Source organism: Cupressus sempervirens, chromosome 5, assembly GCF_028749045.1.
Source record: "Cupressus sempervirens isolate cs-2001-9-10 chromosome 5, ASM2874904v1, whole genome shotgun sequence".
Classification (NCBI taxonomy): Eukaryota; Viridiplantae; Streptophyta; class Pinopsida; order Cupressales; family Cupressaceae; genus Cupressus; species Cupressus sempervirens.
This window is the reverse complement of record NC_143122.1, coordinates 7,327,877-7,347,469: the sequence shown is the minus strand read 5'-3', so window position 1 is coordinate 7,347,469 and position 19,593 is coordinate 7,327,877. Positions and strand designations below refer to the sequence as shown.

Sequence of the window (19,593 nt, the reverse complement as noted above, 5' to 3'; positions counted from 1 at the left end):
GAGGATCCCAAAATATAGCTAAACCACCAGCACTGCCTATTGCCCCAACACACTGGCATTGGCCATGAGACCAAATACTAGAGGCATGTTGGACCATAGACTCCATAGAGAGCTTAGTCTCTTGGATACAAAAAACATCAGGACTATGATCAACCACCAAGTTATGAATAGCCTTTTGTCTAGGGATGCTATTCAACCCCCTTACATTCCATGAGAGAATAATCATCATTGGGTAGATTTGGGAAAATGAGAATCCAAAGGTTTCACTAAACCAGACTCAATCAATATATCTCATGTGAGTTTAATCTTCTCTTGGTCTGTTTTGCGCCCACTCCTTAGAGGGGGAGAAGAAGAAGCCTGCTTAAAGGGTCGAGGTAGCAACCCCAAGGGGAGAGGAGATCCCTTGCCCTTACCTGATGGTAGCACATCCTTAACCAAGTCAGCCAAAACAACATCATCATCTTCCAACACTGCAGGAGTCACCAGAGCCGCTGTCACAGGAGCTACAAGAACCTCACAATTCTGATATACTACAACTTGAGATGCCCCACAAGCATCATTAGGAATAGATCTCTCATCTGGGCAAGCTAGATCAGAAGAGATAGGAGGAGGAATACCCTCCTCTAGAACCATACTATCCAACACCTCAAAATGGTTAAAACCTGAATCCGATAATCTTTCTTTCAAAGGCCTCTTTTGACCACATCCCTTAGCTCGAGGATGAACAGGGGTAAATCCATCCTTATCCTGCATTGGAGCCTTACCCTTAGCTATAGCATCTTGTGGATTCATCCCCTTGGTAGTATTAACCATTTGAGATTGTCCTTTCCCTGTAGTATCTGCCAAACCACCAGCATTTCCAGCTGTAGACCGATCCACTCCTTTGAAACTCGAGTTACGGGGGCACTGCCGCAGTAAATGACCATACTCATGACAAATCCGGCAACGGAAAGGGAGGGATTCATAATCTAACTGCTGCACCCAAGAAGAATCCCCCAGACAAATTTCCAAAGAATCTGGTAATGGGTTATTCAAATTAATTTCAACACAAATTCTAGCGAAAGAAATAACCTTTTTATCGAGGGTTTGATGTGCGATCGCAGCTGGCTTCCCCAACAAAGCAGCAATTTGTCGAAGGATGTCTTCACACCAAAATTCCAAGGGAAGACGAGGCAAGCGAACCCAAACTGGCACTGTTGAAGGGAGATCCTCAGCAGAATTAAAACCTGAATGCCAAGGTTTGACAAATAACCCCACATTGTTGTAGAAATAAGGGCCTCCTTCAAAAACATGATCACGATCAGACATGCAAGAGAATACAACAAAAAAAGAACTATTCCCTACCAATATAATCTCCATATCGCCTTCCACCTGCCAAGAGCGGTGGATCCATGCCTCAAGAGCGGATAGGGAAATCCGGATTCCAAGAAATTTGCATATCAAAGCATGTTTGGTCCAATAATCAATGTCCTCCATTACAACCATTGGAGGAATAACCAGAACAGGGCGATCATGGCTACGTGGAAGACAACCATTAACTTTTTTCAGCTTGGAGCTCTCCCCTGAATAAAATGATTCAGATCGCATTGCATGCATAGTTGGAGAAGAACCATCTGTTCTCACCAACAGAGAAGAAATCCCAGGCCCTGCCATGCAAACAATAAAACCCCCAATCCAAAATTGACTACAGAAGATCTCCGAAAACACCGACGCAAATTATGTCCAGTATCTAACAATCCAAATAGAACAAAAAAATAGTAAAGATCAAACACCAAGAACAGGCTAGGGGAAAAACCCTAGCCCAGCCGGCAGCCAACGCTTCTCAGAGACTCCATCATTCCTCCTGAGCACCTCTATCTTCAGGGATGAGATTGAGCATCCGAGAACATACTATTGTTATTGCAACTATAAGTTTTGAATTTTTCAAAAGTGTTGTCAATAATAGAAAATGCTATTATTGTTGCTAAAAATGTTATTTCTTCCAAAAATAACAACATAATATATAAATTATGCCACAATCTATTTTATATATCTGTTGAAATTCATAAGCCACATACTATAAAATCTATCATAATCGATAATATAACTTTGTTATAATCCACATATAGTATGCTATTATCTCTAAGAATATAATCCATTCTATAAAATCTATTATAATATATATATGTTTTTGTCCATGTACCATATCATTGTATGCATGCTCCAGATTTTGCAAATTTTGCAATAGCATATATGAAAATGCCAGCAGAGTCCATTTCTGTGAAAAATGATAGCAAATTACATTTCTTTGAAAAATGACAATAGACTACATTTATGTCATGTATAGTCCATTGAATATTTAGATGATTAAGAATTTTTTGAGTACAAAATGGATTATGGCGAATCTATGGATATTAGTGTACTATTGTTCCCAAAAATAATAGCATAACATATCATGGAGTATAACTAAAAAAAATAGCATAATATATGATGGATTATAACTGACCATATGATGGAATATAATAGAACTGTAACAATTTCATTTCTAAGAGAGTTACTAAACAATTATCTTCTCTCAAATGATATGTTAGTCCTGCCATATGGTGTAAGTGTAAACATATCATTTGTATGCAAAAAAATTGTTCAGTATATCTCTTAGACATGATATTTTCTTTGCAAAACTATATTGAATAATTCAATCAAATATTGAAACTTTCCATAATATTTTTTATGCTAGTTAATATATGATGTTTTGTATTCAGACATTATGACAATAGGAAAGAGAAGAAGCAAAAGAACTACTCAAAAATTGAAACCTCGCTATCCATGATGTGTTAAATTACATGTGGTTGACTCTAATGATGGGGACCATTCTACCAAGCCAACTCTTGTTAATGCAAATCATGATCTTGTTGCCCAGAATATAGATGGTCATAATGGAGCTGTCAAATCTTCTCAATGTCACAAAAATAAGAAAAAGTGCCAAGAAATTCAATGGACAGAAGAGGATATGGAGCATGCCATTGAAAGATGTTGAAGATAATTGTTTGTCAATAAGAGGGGCAGCAAAGAAGTGGGGCATCCCTATGAGCAGCTTATCATATTGGTTAGCAGGGCTCACCACAACAAGAATTAGGGGACCACCAACGATTCTCTCCTTGGAAGAAGAGCTAGAAGTTGTTCAGTGGTGTAAAGATTTAGCACAATTGGGTCACAAATTAGAGGTTATTCATCTTAAGTCACATGTGGCTCACATCTGCCAAACAAGGCCAAATCCATTCAAAAATGGCTTACCAGGTAGATCATGGTGCGTTGGATTTTGTAAATACCATCTAGATTTGACAATAAGGACTGCAGAGGGTCTAGATAGGGATAGAGCAGTGATGCTACGACCAAGTATTGTGGTAGATATTTATGATAACCTATCAACATTGTATGATTCTAATCATTATGAACCAACACACATATGGAACTATGATGAAATAGGGGTTCAAGCAGGAAGAAATTGTGCTATGAAAGTGCTTGCAAAGTTGGGAAGTAGAAGTGTGCCTCAAGTCTTATCAAAAAGGAGAGAATGGATCATAGTACTCTGCTGTATAAATGCAGCTGGTAATAAAATACCAGGTTTCTATCTTTTCAAGGAAAAAAGAAAAATTAAAAATTACATTGCAAATTGTGAACCGGGAGCTTGCATGGCAGCACAAGAACATGCTTGGATGACAAAGGAGTTATTCTTCAATTGGCTACATCACTTTGCTAGATTTGTTCCAGGTGGTGCTTCAACTACAAATAGGCATCTCCTCATTTTTGATGGACATGGAAGCCATATTGCATTTGGTACAATTTAAGAGGCAAGATCTCTAGGCATTGATCTTCTTACACTGCCTGCTCACACTAGTCATCGACTTCAACCTTTAGATGTAAGTGTATTTTCTCCATTCAAAGGATATTTCAAATCTGAAAGGTCAAAATGGATGGCCAAACATCCACACATAGAAATAAGGAGAATGGAATTAGCAGAACTTGCAAGCAAAGCTTTCAAACTAGCCCTTATGCCTGATAATATTACGACTGGTTTTCAAAGGACTGGAATTTGGCCATTGAATAGAGATGCTCTTTGTAATGACATGAAGCCAAGTGATGCATTCAATGTTGAAGATGAAAATGATGTTGCAAACGATACTGCAAATGATATTGCAAATCATGCTGCAGGAATTGAAAGCATTTTACAAATAGCTGGTTATGAGGGTGATGCCATTGAAAAATGTGTGGTAGAAATGATACAAAAGCAAGAGAATCCAAATGCAAACACAAGTTCAACAGTAGATGATGTGATGACAAAACAGAAAGAGCATCCAAATCCAAACACAAGTTCAGCAGCAAATGATGTGATGACACAACAACAAGAGCATCCAAATGCAAACACAAGTTTAGCAATAGATGATGTGATGACACAACAGCAACAGTGTCCAAATGCAAACACAAGTTTAGCAGCAGATGCCATGATGATACAACAGCAAGAGCATCCAAATGCAAATACAAGTTCAGTAGCAGATGATGTGTTCTCACCAACACATATTAGCTAGACACAATTTAAAAATGATCTGCATGATGAAATGAGTTTGCCAACACAGTTTGATCCACCTATTTTGATTAAAGAGGGAGCAAAGGAATTGGGACTGCAGATTGATTTTCAAAATGAAGACATTTCACTATCCATTCCTTCTCCACTTCCAATGCCAAGAGATGAGGTGGTTCATTATTATGCTAAAACAAAAAATTGGGAAACTTCAGATTTGGAACCTAATGAAGATGAAGATGGCTACGTTGAACATAATGTAGATGCATTTAAGACACCTGTAGCTTTTGAGACAAAAGATGAAAAAATGTTATGTAGCCAAGGATCATTAAGAAGTTTTTTGAAGCTACCAATCGAAAGGGTTGTAAAGAGATCCATTCCATCAAATAATTCTACTCTTAGATTGGGAAGAAAATCTCAAATACTTACATCTAATGAGTACATAACAATGCAAGAGCAGCAAGAAACAAGGAAGGTTGAACTTAAAGAGTTGAAAGAAAGGAAGAAAAAGTAATTGGAGGAAAAGAAAAAGAATCAAATTGAGTTGAGAAAAAGGAAGGATGAGCAAAAAAATGAGAGAAAAATTATTAAAAAAAGAAAAAAAGAGGAAAAGGTGCAACAATAGAAGGAGAGGGAGTTGAAAAAGAAAGAAAAGTTGGAGTGCAGAAAAGGTAAGCTAGGAAAAGGCAACAATGGACCTACAAATATTGGTGAGGGGAGTTCATTAATGACTTCTCTTGAACACCATCAAATTGTAAATGAAATATTCAATAATATATCCCATGTATACCCTACTCTAGATAACCAACAGCTTGGTTATGACACCATTTCAAAATCAAATGCAAATAGAGTAGGGAGTACTATATCCCATGTATACCCTACTCTAGATAACCAATACCTTGGTTATGGCACCATTTCATAATCAAATGCAAATAGAGTAGGCCAACATAGTACTCCATCAACCCCCTTACCTGAGCATCATCAAATTTTGAGGGATATGTACAACATTTTATCCCCTCACTATGCTGCCCTTCAGAATAACGAAGCAACTAGTAGTGAAAGCCCCCCTCATTCTCCAATAAAACAATTCCAAATTGGTAGACTATTGGATGAAAATATGTTTGGACATTTGATTCCTATCACCCCATAGGTTGATTCAGCTAGTCCAAGGAAGGATAAAACTAATAGTAATGAGGAGGAGGTAGAAAATCCTACAAATGATAGTACTGAGGAGGGACCAGATGCCTTTCCTGGCTTCATGGTGAACTAGTGATGCTGCAATGACAAATGAAGAACAAATTTTTTTGTTTGTGAGCTAATGATGTTGCAATGCAGAGAGAATTGTTTTGGATAGCAAAACAATTTTGCTATAGACTGGTCATTTTGCTATAGACTAGTCATTTTTCTATAGACTAGTCATTTTGCAATGTACAGACAATTGTTTTGGACAGCAAAACAATTTTTCTATAAACTATTCATTTTGCTACAGACTAGTCATTTTGCAATGCAGAGACAATTGTTTTGGACAGAAAAACAATTTTGCTATAGACTAGTCATTTTGCTATCAAACTAATTAGCACTTATAAATTGATTGTAACTCCATATAATTGTATCTTGTCAAGACTGAAATGGAAATCTATAGACTGGTTATTTTGCTACAAACTGGTGATTTTGGTATTAGAATACTTAATGCTTAGAAATTGAATATAGCTCTATATAATTGTATCTTATCAAGACTGAAATGGAAATCTTTTCATAAATTGATACTTAATGCTACAAACTATTCTAGTAATTAGAAAACCAAAGTATATTGTAAATTTAATAAAAGAAATAAACAATACTTATTCTGTAGATTGCAAGACTGGACTCCAAAAAGAATTTATCAAACAAAATCCTTTGTAGCAAACTTATAAATTCCAAAAAGAAAGAAAAATCATGGATGAGTCATTGCCCAGTAAGGTCTTGTAGACCTTACCTGCTCAGAAAAGCGTCAAATTCTTCACAATTTTTGTGTCTATAGACACATTTTACAAGTGAGTGAAACCCTCATCTTTCTGCAACTTGCATGTAAACAAAAAACATAGTCAAAACATGTCAATGGATAATAAAATTAATAGAATTTCAGTGTTCAAACCCTACCTATTACAGTCTAGAATACAAACCCTACTAAAATTCACTTTTAAGATCAAACACTACCTATTCCAATGGCCACAGGCAGCACACCATGAATCTCTTCCAGCTCTTCTTTCGAGGCAGGGTAGAAACATCCCACAACGTTTTTGTATTGTGATTCCAAGAAGATTAAGATTAAAGAGAGCACAAGCTTGGAATCCTTAATCCATGTCATTTTGAGCACTAGGCAAGATTACTAGAATTACAATTTTCACATAAGCTATTGAACCAAATAACACACGCACAACACCCAATTGTAACACCCTCTAAAATGCTAATGGACCTGACCATTGATGAAAATATAACATTAGTGCTCGAGAAGAGCTCAAGCATTAATGCCCCTGAAATTTATTTAGAGGAAGTGGAGATTTATGCCAACAATTCACCAGACCTGATTTTGGTACTAGTTTGGAGGCATTGTCCTAACCAGAAATTCTTGTAGTACATTGCTTACAATTTTTCTTAATTGTGCTTCGATTTTTTTATAGTAATCTGCTCTGAACTCTTGTAATCCAACAATTTTTCTGTTTGTTTTGAAAGCCTTATGTATTTTGTAAACAGTCTTTTCTAGTTCTATAAATCAAAGGTGTAGATGGGAGAGACCTTTTACATAATCATATGAATTGTAAGGATCTGGGATTTGAGACAAAATAAGGCTCACGTTGAATTCCTTGATCTTAACTTTCTGCTTGGAATTTAACAACACATTTGAAGACTATGAAAGTACTTGGGGCCATGGAGGATCTCGGCGACAAAGGTACTAGGAAGCCACGATGTAGGGCACTTGCCAAGTGAATCTGCAGATATAAGTCAAGATATTTAGGATAGAGATATTTATGTTTAACTAAGTAAGCCAAAACGTGAGAAATTCAGAGTTTGATTTCTTAGATGTTCAAAGCACACAAAAATAAAGGCACCATTACAGAGGGCTAAAAAGAAACCGATTCAAACACAACTCATGTACATAAATTGAAATATTAACTGACAAGCCCAATCCGCCATTAAAACCCTAATCCACCAATGGAGATGATTTACGTTACTACTTTATATTTGAAACCCTAATCTGCCATTAAAGACTATAGAAGAAAATAGTTTAATCAAACCCTAATCAAAACTCACATGACAAGAAGTGACATTTTAATTTTTTTCTTACCCTGCACAGTCGTTCTCATCATGGTATGCTCGAAATGCTATGCATGCGTGTCTCACTTTGTGTGCGCCAACGCTGTACATTGTTGAAACCAGTCCTCAGTAAGATAATGATAATGCCACCGCACCGCCACAAATAATAAGCATGAGATTCGGCCATGGATATGGTAGTCATGGGTGAGAGACAACATGAACTAACCTTGTGATGGAATTGAAAAATTGAACCCTTAATATGTGATTCTACCTCATGAATCCCAAGAACATCTTCTCCAATTTCTCCAGTTTACCTGTAACAAGGTCCGAGATCCACAAGCTCATAGACAACACTGCTTTATCTATAACGAGTGGCAACAGCTCACAGACGACATGGCGGCGGCTATCACAGATGGCATCATTGTGAAACGACGATTGGGAATATAGGTTTAGGGTTAGGTCAACTCCAACCCAATATAAAGAATCATATAATTAATTATTACATTTAAAAATGTTAATATTGTAATAACATATGTTTAATAATTAGATAGTTAGCAATTAAATTAGGAATGTTTTCATATAAATATATATGGTATATTGTACTTAATATGAATATTATTTATTCATATATTACCTCTATATGAAAAAATTAGCATTATAAAATGTACAAGTATTGGGACGCACTATATCAAAGATGGGGGGTAGTAATTGACTACGATAGGTAGGACTTTCAAAAAATGAGTTTATGGACCATTTTTACTACGAGACATACAAATGATACCAATTTTGATGGTGATGAGTCCAAACCTTAGTTATAAGTTGTTAACTAGGTGAAGAAAATATTTATAAAAAAAAAAGTAAATTTTATCATCGTTATGATAGGTTTTGAGACGTCCAAAGTTAGGGTGCACAACTACTGGGTCCTCTCCCCTACTATGTTGTGTTGGCTCCTTCTGAAGCTGCCGGCTCCTTATTTAAATTTTCTGTTATTTCAGCAAGGTTTAAATCCAATAATAATAAAAGATTCTTTTCTATACATTGCATGTCAAAATTATGTTAATTGAATATTAAACTTAAAAAGATAAGACCACACCAACATATTAAAAAACATATCTTCAAATATGTGAATTTAATAATAAAGACAAGCGACAATCTTTGTCTGCTGTTGTCTTCGTATATAACTTTAGTATTTCTGGTACTTGCTGTGATTTCTAAATTAGATTTTTAATCTATTCTTAAATAATAATTTTATCTATATTTTTTTAATATAAAGAATAACGGTTACAAGAAGGAGCTGAGGGAGAAAAACAAGATAATGACAATGATAACAATCGACTTTATTGGAAAGTAACATAACAAAACACATTGCACGGACGGCTGAAATGAACTGAAACATAAATATAAATGGTAAGTTAATTCATTTCAGAAAGGGAATTGATTAATCTGCGTGTGTCTCAAGCAGACATTTTGATCGAAACCACAACTATTATAACAACCGGCCATCTAGTGTTGATTCCGATGGCTTCAGGAAAAATAATGTACTCCTTCTGTTAACACATACGGTGGAAGGCCGTTGCCCTAATTCTAATTTGTTTCGCTTTGGTCACCCCTGGTGTTGGACAATGCAATCCTGAATGGTGTGGATCCAAAAATGTAACTTTTCCATTTTGGATATCCAATCCAAGTTGTGGTCTCCCCGGTTTTCAGATCAAATGCTTGGAAAAGAGGAATGGCAATTGGAGTCTATTTCTTGGCACTTTTGTAAATTCAACAAAAACAGATCTTGAGATCCTTGATCTGAGTTATAATGGCTCTCTGATAATAAATTCCACTGATCTGAAAGCCATGTCCTGTAGCAGAACAGACGACGTCTCTGTTGATTTCGTGCTACCTGCAGATGGGCCCTTGGTGCAGGGCACCTTGACAAAGACATGCAAAGTGGTCACTTGAATGACTCATGAAGAATGAATGATTTAAAGATCAAAATATGAATGTAATTTGACTTGAAGTCAATTTTTTGAATTTGATGAATGCAATGTAATAAGCCTAATGTATAAAGGCCTAATAATATTAATGAATGTAATAGAAGTGATATAGGCTTGAATTGTTTAATGGTTTCCAAATTTGACAATGGAATTGTCAACTCGGAAAACCAAATCCAAATCCATATATAAAGCTGTTAAAAACCAAGGATAGGACAATTTGAGGTAGTTTGGAGTTGGTAGTCGGTTCTAATCAGTTTGTGGGTAGTTTCAAAGATAAGTTGGTTGGTTTCTGTGGTTGGGACAATCATAAATACATTGTAAACAATTCCAAAAGAAAAGAGAGGAGTCTTTGGAGTTTGGGAAGGAGTTGGTGATCGAAGGAATAGATGTATTGAAGTTTTGGAACAATAAATAATAAATTCCTTGCAAACAGTCACTTCTCTGCCTGTGAGGACACAATATGGTGTTTGTATCGTTAAACTCTTTATTTCAATGAAATATTGACCGGAAATGTATTAGATTGATGATATTATAAGTCTTTTATTCATTCCATACAATTGTTACATTGTTTTGTTAACGTTTGAAGCAAAGAAAGACAAGTTTATTGCTGACTGTCGTAGCAGAGTGTTTGTGAAACCAGTCATTTGTTTTGAAGACATCATGAAGGTGAAAGACTTCCCCACTTACTGTGCTTAATGCGACTTTTATGGAGAGTCGAAAAAAAACATGTATGATATGTATCCATATGTGTTTAGTTTCATATGAATGCAAGGATGTGGTGGCAGAGAGGAGTTTATGGAAGAAGGTTAAAGATGACTGTCTCAGAAAATTGCAGTCTAGTGCGAGGGAAATATCTCCCAAACTCACCGTTGGATTTCTCTCAGATTTTTATATGTTGTTTGGGACCACATTATGCCACATATCAACGGTTGGATTGAGCAAATATTTCTGGTTCAAAAGTTATACATATCTGTTTGCGGGTCTATCCAGGAGACAGCAAGAAGGGATGTTTTTGAGAATTTGTTTCCAAGGTTGTGTTTAATGCATGAAAGGAATATGGTATGCTTGGATAGGGTCTAGAGACATTGAATAGAGTATTAGGGAGAAGGTAAGGTTGTCTCAAAACATTAAGGGTGATAGGGGAACCAATGTCTAGTTGTGATCCAAGGTCGGGTCCAAGGAAGTTGATCCATTTGAAAAGGCTACTAGCTTTAAGGGCTGAATGTGAGTCTTGGGTACAAGATTGGTTGTCCTGATCAAATGGGTTGTTGGGACATGGTAAGTAGGCCATGAGAAAATGTTTTATGAATTTAAAAATGAAGGTTGAAGTCTTGTGTAAAGATATGATGTTTGGACGGCACTAGGTGTACTTGGGTAGCCTAGAAAGGAAGCTTTGAAAAGAATTTTGTAAAGAAGAAGTTGGTAGATTTTGAAGTAGATTGTTGTCTGATATGATCAAGGAGATTACCATATATCACCTCTACATCAGCCCTTCACAATTTACTCGTCCAATAAATTCGTGGCGATCGGTTGCAACACAAATGGTTCTTTCAAACTAGAAGGCGAGGGAGGTAGATGTGAATTTGCGTGTGTAAGTCAGTATAATCCAAGCTACTGCAACACCTATGGATGCTGTGAAGCTGGTATTCCTAGCAATGCGAAAGTGATAAATATCACGGGCGGGGGAAATTGCAGGTTCTCAACAATTTTGGAACCAGAGACTTGGGATTTACCCCAAGGCGATTTTGGTTTGTATGCGAGGGATCATTACGACATCTGCCTCTAGTGAGGAATCAGCGATGGGGATTGTGCGTTGTGCGATGGCTAGAGGAACATACAATTACTCTTGCGCCATTGCAGCCCAATGTTTAAACGCAATGGAGGGAGCCCATACATGAAAATGCCTTATGAGCTATCAAGGGAGTTGAAGATTAATGTTGCTGTTCGGGGAAGAAAGAAAACTAAAATAAGCATGCAGCTTCAGCATTGATTGACTCCACTTCAAACTCTAGCTCCACTACTTCATCTCCACCACATCACAAATGATTTCTAATTTACCTTAGTTCAGGAGTAGTTTAATTTAGTGTTTAAGAAAGATATGTGCTTTCCATATGGCATGCATTAGATTATAGTTTTTGATGGATAGCTTACTTTCCTCGCATAATAGTGTTCAACAGTTTGAACTACCATAGTTTATTATTTTGTGATAAATCATGCTATCCTTGCATATATTATGTTGTGCATGAGTTTGTTTGGTTTGGTTTTGTTTTAGTTTTCTTAGGAATTAGAGCTGAAGTCTACGGTGATTGTAGACTATTAAATAAGCTTCCATTTTGTAATTTTTGATTAGCTATGAATAAAATCTGTGTTGTCTCTCCTAAAAATAGAGCACCCCTATTTTGAGTATTAATTTTATTGTGTTACTAGTGTTCTTTAAATCCTACATTTGGTATCAGAGCAGAAGGTGTTTGGAAGATAGCAACATGGTAAATAATTTGCAAATTCCAGAGTTTGATGGAGTTGATTACCAATATTGGTCAATCAAGATGAAGACTTTTTTTATTGGGAAAGATTTTTGGGAGATCGTTGAATCCGGATATGAAGAGCCTGCAGATTGGAATACTCTCCAACCTAATGACATGAGATTGAAGAAAGAAGCTGAGAAGAAGAATGCAATGGCATTGTTTCACATTCAGATGGCTCTTGATAAGAGCTTGTTTCCTTGAATTGCTCATGCACAGACATCAAAAGAGGCATGGAAGACTCTAAAAGATGCTTACCATGGCAATGAACAGATCAATGTTGTGAAGCTACAATCCTTGAAAAGAGAATATGAGAACTTGAGGATAAAAGAGACAGAGAGTGTGGGAGATTTTTGTGTGAGAGTGAAAGATGTGACTCATAAAATGGCCACTTTGGGTGAATCTATTGCTCAAGAGAAAATAATACAAAAAGTATTGAGATCTCTAAGCCCAAGATGGAATACTGTAGCAATTGTCATAGAAGAAAGAAAAAATTTAGCTACCATGGAGTATGATGAATTGGTTGGATCTCTTATATCACATGAGGATAGAATATGAGACACATCTACCAATGTTAATGAGAAGGATTTTTCTTTCGAATTGCAAATTTTAAAGAATGATGGTGCTAGCAGCAGTAGTAACAACAACAAAGGCTCGGGAAGGGGACAAAATCATAATTTTTCAAGAGGATCTAGAGGAAGAGGAGGTGCTCAAGGAGGAAGAGGTAGAGGCAAATTTGATAAAAGGAACATCCAATGCTATCATTGCAATAAGTATGGACATTTTGAGAGAGAGTGTAGACTGAAATCAGATAACAATAATGCAAATTATGCCCTACAAGATGAGGATCCTTCCTAAGGTAATTTATTTTTGTGTTATGAGAAAGGTGAAAGTAATGTGAATGTTGTTTGGTATTTGGATTCTAGATGCTCTAAACATATGTCTGGTAACAGAGAAATATTTTTAATGCTTGATGATAGTTATAGATCCAATATTACCCTTGGTAATAACAATTCGGTGGATGTTGTGGCCAAAGGAGCCATGGATGTTCAGAAAAAGGAAGGTATGAAAAGTGTTCAAGATATTTATTATACTTCCAAGTTGAAGCATAATTTATTGAGTGTTGGACAGCTATGTGAGAAGAATTATAGAGTGGTGTTTGAGAACATGGAATGTACTATCTATGATAAGAATCAAAAAAATAAAGTGATTACAGTTGTTCCTATGACAAAGAATAGGATGTTTCCTTTGAAGTTTGGTCAAAATGACAACCAGCTTGTCAATATGGCTTATGACGATAAAAGTTGGTTGTGACATCTCAGGTATGGTCATTTGAATATCAATAGTTTGAAGAATCTAACATCAAATGCATTAGTTCTTGGATTGCCTAAGGTTGAAGAGCATAAACATATTTGCGAAGGGTGTGCAAAAGGGAAATATTCAAGGGAATCATTTCCAAAAGGCAATGCATGGAGGGCCCAATACCCACTTCAGCTTATTCATTGAGATATTTGTGGTCCAATGCAAACACAAAGCTTGGGTAAGTCATCATATTTCATTACTTCTATTGATGATTACTCACGCATGTGTTGGGTATATTTTTTGAAGACTATGGATAAAGCCTTTGATACATTCAAGAGGTTTAAAGCTCGTTAGAGAATGAGAAAGGGAACACAATTAGATGTTTGAGAATAGATCGAGGAGAAGAGTTTTGCTCAAACGGTTTTTAAAATTTTTGTGAGATGAATGGCATCAAAAGACAACTCACAACTGCATACATGCCCCAATAGAATGGAGTGGCTAAAAGAAAGAACCATACTATGGTAGAAATGGCAAGGAGCATGTTACAAACCAAGGATTTGAACAATTCTTATTGGGCTGATTTAGTTGCTATAGCCATATATATTCTCAACAGGAGTCCTACAAGTGCCCTACACAAGATGACTCCATATGAAGCATGGTATGAGAAAAAGCCTAACGTAAATCATTTTAAAGTTTTTGGTTGTTTGGCTTATGTTCACATCCCTGATTAGAATAGACAAAAGCTAAATGCTAAAAGTGAATCATGTATTTTTGTGGGCTATAGTAAGGAAAGAAAAGTTTATAGATTATTCAATCCTATTACTAATAAGATTGTTGTTTCAAGAAATGTGATTTTTGATGAAGGGGGAGTTTATTGTCATAAAAAACATGTTGAAAAGCCAAAATCAGTTTTGGATGATGATGATATTGCTGATAATGATAATGAGCAGCCAGCTAATGGTTCTATTTCAAGATCACCAAGCCCACCAAGAAATCCCTCACCAATCCCAAGAGCAAGTCCATTCTCAAGTCCTCCAAGAAAGGTAAGAAGATTGAGTGATATCTATGACAGGTATCAAAATCAAGCACATGAAGAAGATCTAATAGGTGAGACAATAAATTTTGCATTACTCGCTAAAGCTGATTTTGAGCCATCATGTTTTGAAGATGCGTGTGCTAATAAAGTTTGGATGCAAGCAATGAATGAAGAGATGGATTCCATTCATAGGAATGAGACATGGGAGCTTGTAGATCTTCCACATGAGAAGAAAAAGATTGGCACAAAATGGGTCTATAAGACCAAGTATAATAGTGATGGGAGTGTTGAAAGACACAAGGCAAGATTAGTAGCTAAAGGTTTCACTCAAAGGTATGGCATTGATTATGAAGAAACTTTTGCACCAGTAGCAAGACAAGAAACTATTAGAATGCTAATCTCTCTTGCAACTCAAAAGAAATGGAGTATTCATCAAATGGATGTGAAAAGTGCCTTCTTGAATTGGTACTTAGAAGAAGAGGTATATGTGGGATAGCCACAAGGTTTTGAGATTTCAGGCAAAAAAGATTATATGTACAAGTTGAAGAAGGCTTTGTATGGCCTCAAGCAAGCACCATGTGCATGGTATGCAAGAATTGATGGATATTTTCAGCAGAATGGCTTTCAAAGAAGTAAGAGTGAACCTACCCTTTACTACAAACAAGAAGGTAATGATATTCTCATTGTGAGTTTGTATGTTGATGATTATGTTATATATGGGTAATAGTTCAAAGATGAAAGATGAATTTAAAGTTGCTATGATGAATGAGTTTGAGATGAAAGATTTAGGTCTCATGAAGTACTTTCTTGGCATGGAGGTTTATCAAGGTAAAGATAAAAAAATTATTTGTCAAGAAAAGTATGCAAAAATATATGTTGAAGAAATTTGATATGGCTGATTGTAAACCTCTTTCCACTCCAATTGCTCATGGACTTACATTATGTCGAGATGATGGTGCTGAAATTGTTGATGAGACATTATATAGGAGAATTGTGGGGAGTTTGATGTTTTTAACTCACACAAGGCCTGATATTGCTTATTTAGTTTCATTGGTTTCAAGGTAGATGACAAATCCATCAGAGGAATATATGAGGGCAGCCAAGAGAATTTGAGGTATGTGAAAAACACAGTAGATTTTGGCATTCACTATTCTTCTAATAAGTTTGAGCTTGTTGGCTTCAGTGATTCAGATTGGGAAGGTAGCTTGGATGACCGGAAATCTACATCTGGTAATTGTTTTTCTTTGGGTTCTGGTTTAATCACATAGAGTTCGAAGAAGCAAAGTATGGTTGCTCTTTCGTCTACAGAAGTGGAGTATGTTGCCATTACTTCAGCTGGTACACAAGCTTTATGGCTTAGAAAGCTTCTTGAAGAAATTGGAGAGATACAAGTTCAGCCTACTCTGATATTTTGTGACAATATAAGTGCCATTGTATTGGCCAAGAATCCGGTTCATCACAGCAGGACTAAGCATTTTGATCTTAAACAACATTTTATCAGATATTTGGTACAAAATAAAGTAGTTGAGTTGAAGTACATCATCTCAAAGGAGCAAATCGCAGACATCTTCACAAAGGTAGTTGCAAAAGATCAATTTTTGGTACTCAGAGATCGAATTGTTAGTCCTCTCAGCATCAAGGAGGAGTATGAAGATTAATTTTGTTGTTCGGCAAAGAAAGAAAACTAAAATAAGCATGCAACTTCAACATTGATTAACTCCACTTCAAACTCCAGCTCCACCGCTTCATCTCCACCATTTCACAAATGATTTCTAGTTTACCTTAGTTCAGGAGTAGTTTAATTTAGTGTTTGAGCAAGATGCGTGCTTTCCATATGGCATGCATTAGATTATAGTTTATGATGGATAGTTTACTTTCCTGAGATAGTAGTGTTCAGCAGTTTGAACTACCATAGTTTATTATTTTCAGCAGTTTGAACTACCGTAGTTTATTATTTTGCAATAAATCATGCTATCCTTACATATATTATGCTGTGCATGAGTTAGTTTGGTTTGGTTTTGTTTTAGTTTTCTTAGGAATAAGAGCTAAAGTCTACGGTGATTGTAGACTATTAAATAAGCTTCCATTTTGTAATTTTTGATTAGCTGTGAATAAAATCTGTGTTGTCTCTCCTGAAAATAGAGCACCCCTATTTTGAGTATTATTTTTATTGTGTTACTGCTATTCTTTAAATCCTACAGGAGTGGGTACTCTAAAGGCAGCAGTTGTATAGGTATATTATTGATCTTCGCTTTTGAACAACATATGATGACCTGAAAATTTATGACACTTCAGATTATTAATTAAATGCCACTATTGAAACATAGTTTCATCTCCTATTTTCGTGGTCTTTTCTATTAAAATCTTCCCTCTCTCGTTGATGATAACAACAATGAATGTACAGATGTGGATGAATGCATTGAAGAAGACTTGAATGAATGCGTTGAAGCATCACAGGGGGTTATGTGTCATAATCTGCCTGGCACTTACAATTGTTCATGTGCAAAAGAGCACAGGGGAGATGGCTTCCAAAACGGGACATGATGCCGACTGCCAAGTTCAAATAATTCCATAAGATCTGCAATTATAGGTACCTCGATTAGTTTTATAGTTTTACTGAGGATCTCAATAAAAATTTCTAACCCAAAAATTAATACTTAGAATTTTGTGCTCCCTGGTTCGACAGCCTCTGTTTCTTCATTTGTTGGAGTCTCATTTTTAGCTTAAAGACTATTTTGGTGCCTGAGGAGGCAGCGGTTGAAACATGTTGGTGACAAGAATTTCATAGACAACAGGGGTGTTGAGATGCAGCAACGTATTGCGGCCATGGGAAGAAGGAAAATCCTGGCAATGTTTTCTGAAACAGAGCTAAAAATAGCCTCCAGCAATTACACGACAGAGTTAGGGAAAGGCAGCTATGCAACTGTGTACAAAGGAATTCTCTCAGATGGAATGCCCATGGCGATCAAAAATCCCAAATCATTTTCTCCCGAGTTTATTAATGAGATTGTGATTTTATCCCACATCAATCACAGAAACGTAGTGAAATTGATTGGTTGCTGTCTCTGCACTCAACTTCCTTTTCTTGTCTATGAATTTGTGCCGTTTCTTTCAACATCTACAGTCTCAAGAAAAGCACTTGCCTTGGGAAAGAAGGTGGAAGATTGGAATAGAGATAGCAGAAGGCATAGCATACGTCCATCATGAAGCTTCTCAATCCATTTTCCATCGTGACATAAAATCGTCCAACATTCTTCTGGATGACACATTTACTTTCAAAGTGGCAGACTTTGGAATTTCTCGTCTGCAACATTCGAATAAAATGCATCTCAGCACACTTTTTCCCTCGGGTACTCCAGGATATGTGGATCCCAAGTTCATAAGAAGCAACCAGTTTACAGAGAAGAGTGATGTTTATAGCTTTGGTGTAGTTTTGGTGGAGCTTCTCAGTGCTCTAAACCCCCTATTGTCTCGGCAAGGTGAGAGGTATAATTTATACGACCATTTCCTATATGCAATTAATAATGGCCACTTAGGGGAGATCTTAGATGCAAGAGTAGTGAATGAAGAAAATCGAGTGCAGATGGAGTATATGGCGAATTTGGCCAAGGCATGTTTGCATGAGGAAGGAAGCGAAAGACCATCAATGAGAAAGGTAGTTGAGGAGCTTGTTTGGATAAGAGAAGCAACAAACCAAGCTGGAGTCTTGAATAGGAGTGCGATTGTCCCTGTGGAAAAGGTTGGTTCCCCGCAGGCAACACTTGATAATTACGATGGTAAGGTACCTAGTGAGACTACTTCATGTGATTATGATGCATCTCTCCTTCATTTCGATTTTCAGAACCGTTCTACCTCTTTGATTCAAATGTCTAAAGTGAAAGGAAGATAATCAAAAGAAGAGAATGTTAGGGAGCTAATTTCTTCATTGTACTTTCTTTCTATCTGTCAAAGCAATATTTATTTTGACTTAATTAGAACATTCAAAGCAATCTTATTTAACTCAAATAAGAGGACTGTGCTATATATTTATCTCAATGCTTGGTTGTCCTTTTAATTCTAGAAATTTCTTGAAGAAATGTTAAGCACTTAAATGAATTTATTAATTACATGTATTAGAATAGTTTTATAATTTTGTTAAAATTATATGAGTTTATATATACTATCTAGAAAAAATTAGAGAAAAAGTAATTCAAAGTGAAACATGTGTTTAAAATTAGTTTTTAGGATAGGTTTCCTACACGTTATTTATACAAATATTAAAATGTCACGATTTACATTCTATGTAATTTCAAATTAAATATGCCTTCTTGTTTAGTTGTAATTAGGATACTTATGTGCTTTAGTTTTAATCATAATCCAAAACATACCTCATCACCTCACATCTTTTAACTTTCTTGACCATTAGGTCCAACATTCAAGCATCCTTTAGAAATTTATGATTTCTTTTGTCAAAGCCCTTTCATTTTAGCTATGGGTGATATTTTTGAGCTTGATACACAATATTTTTACTCTTCCTCTTGCATTGTGTAACTCCACTCTTGCATTGAACAACTCTATTCTTGTATTCTCTCATGCAAAATACTTTACATGATCTATTTCTCGACCATTATTATTTCTATTGTGATATCTTGTCATTACACTACCATTTCCTTAAAAATATAATTGTCAATTTAAGGTTTCTTTACTCTTTCTCGTAAAGGATTCCAACTTCTTAACCAAAAATCATAAGCCTTAAGTCTAAATATTGAATCTGGCATCATGTCAATGAAACTTTTCTCCATAAATGCATAACAAAAAATTAAAAAATGTTATAACAAATAGTCTCACAAAATTCTTGATTCCAATATCTTCCTATTCTATAAGTTCTTATAGATGATATACTTTCTCTAATGTAAT

At 35.9% G+C, this 19,593-nt stretch overlaps 1 protein-coding gene and 1 pseudogene across 1 annotated transcript; both read left to right on the top strand.

Moving 5' to 3' along the window:
* Positions 1–2,915: 2,915 nt before the first annotated feature.
* LOC149554333 (uncharacterized) lies at positions 2,916–3,827 on the top strand. Its single transcript, XM_089828423.1, has one exon. The coding sequence runs from the start codon at positions 2,916–2,918 to the stop codon at positions 3,825–3,827; it is 912 nt and encodes a 303-aa protein (XP_089684549.1).
* Positions 3,828–4,595: 768 nt separating this feature from the next.
* LOC149554332 (putative wall-associated receptor kinase-like 16) lies at positions 4,596–18,586 on the top strand (annotated as a pseudogene).
* Positions 18,587–19,593: the final 1,007 nt, after the last annotated feature.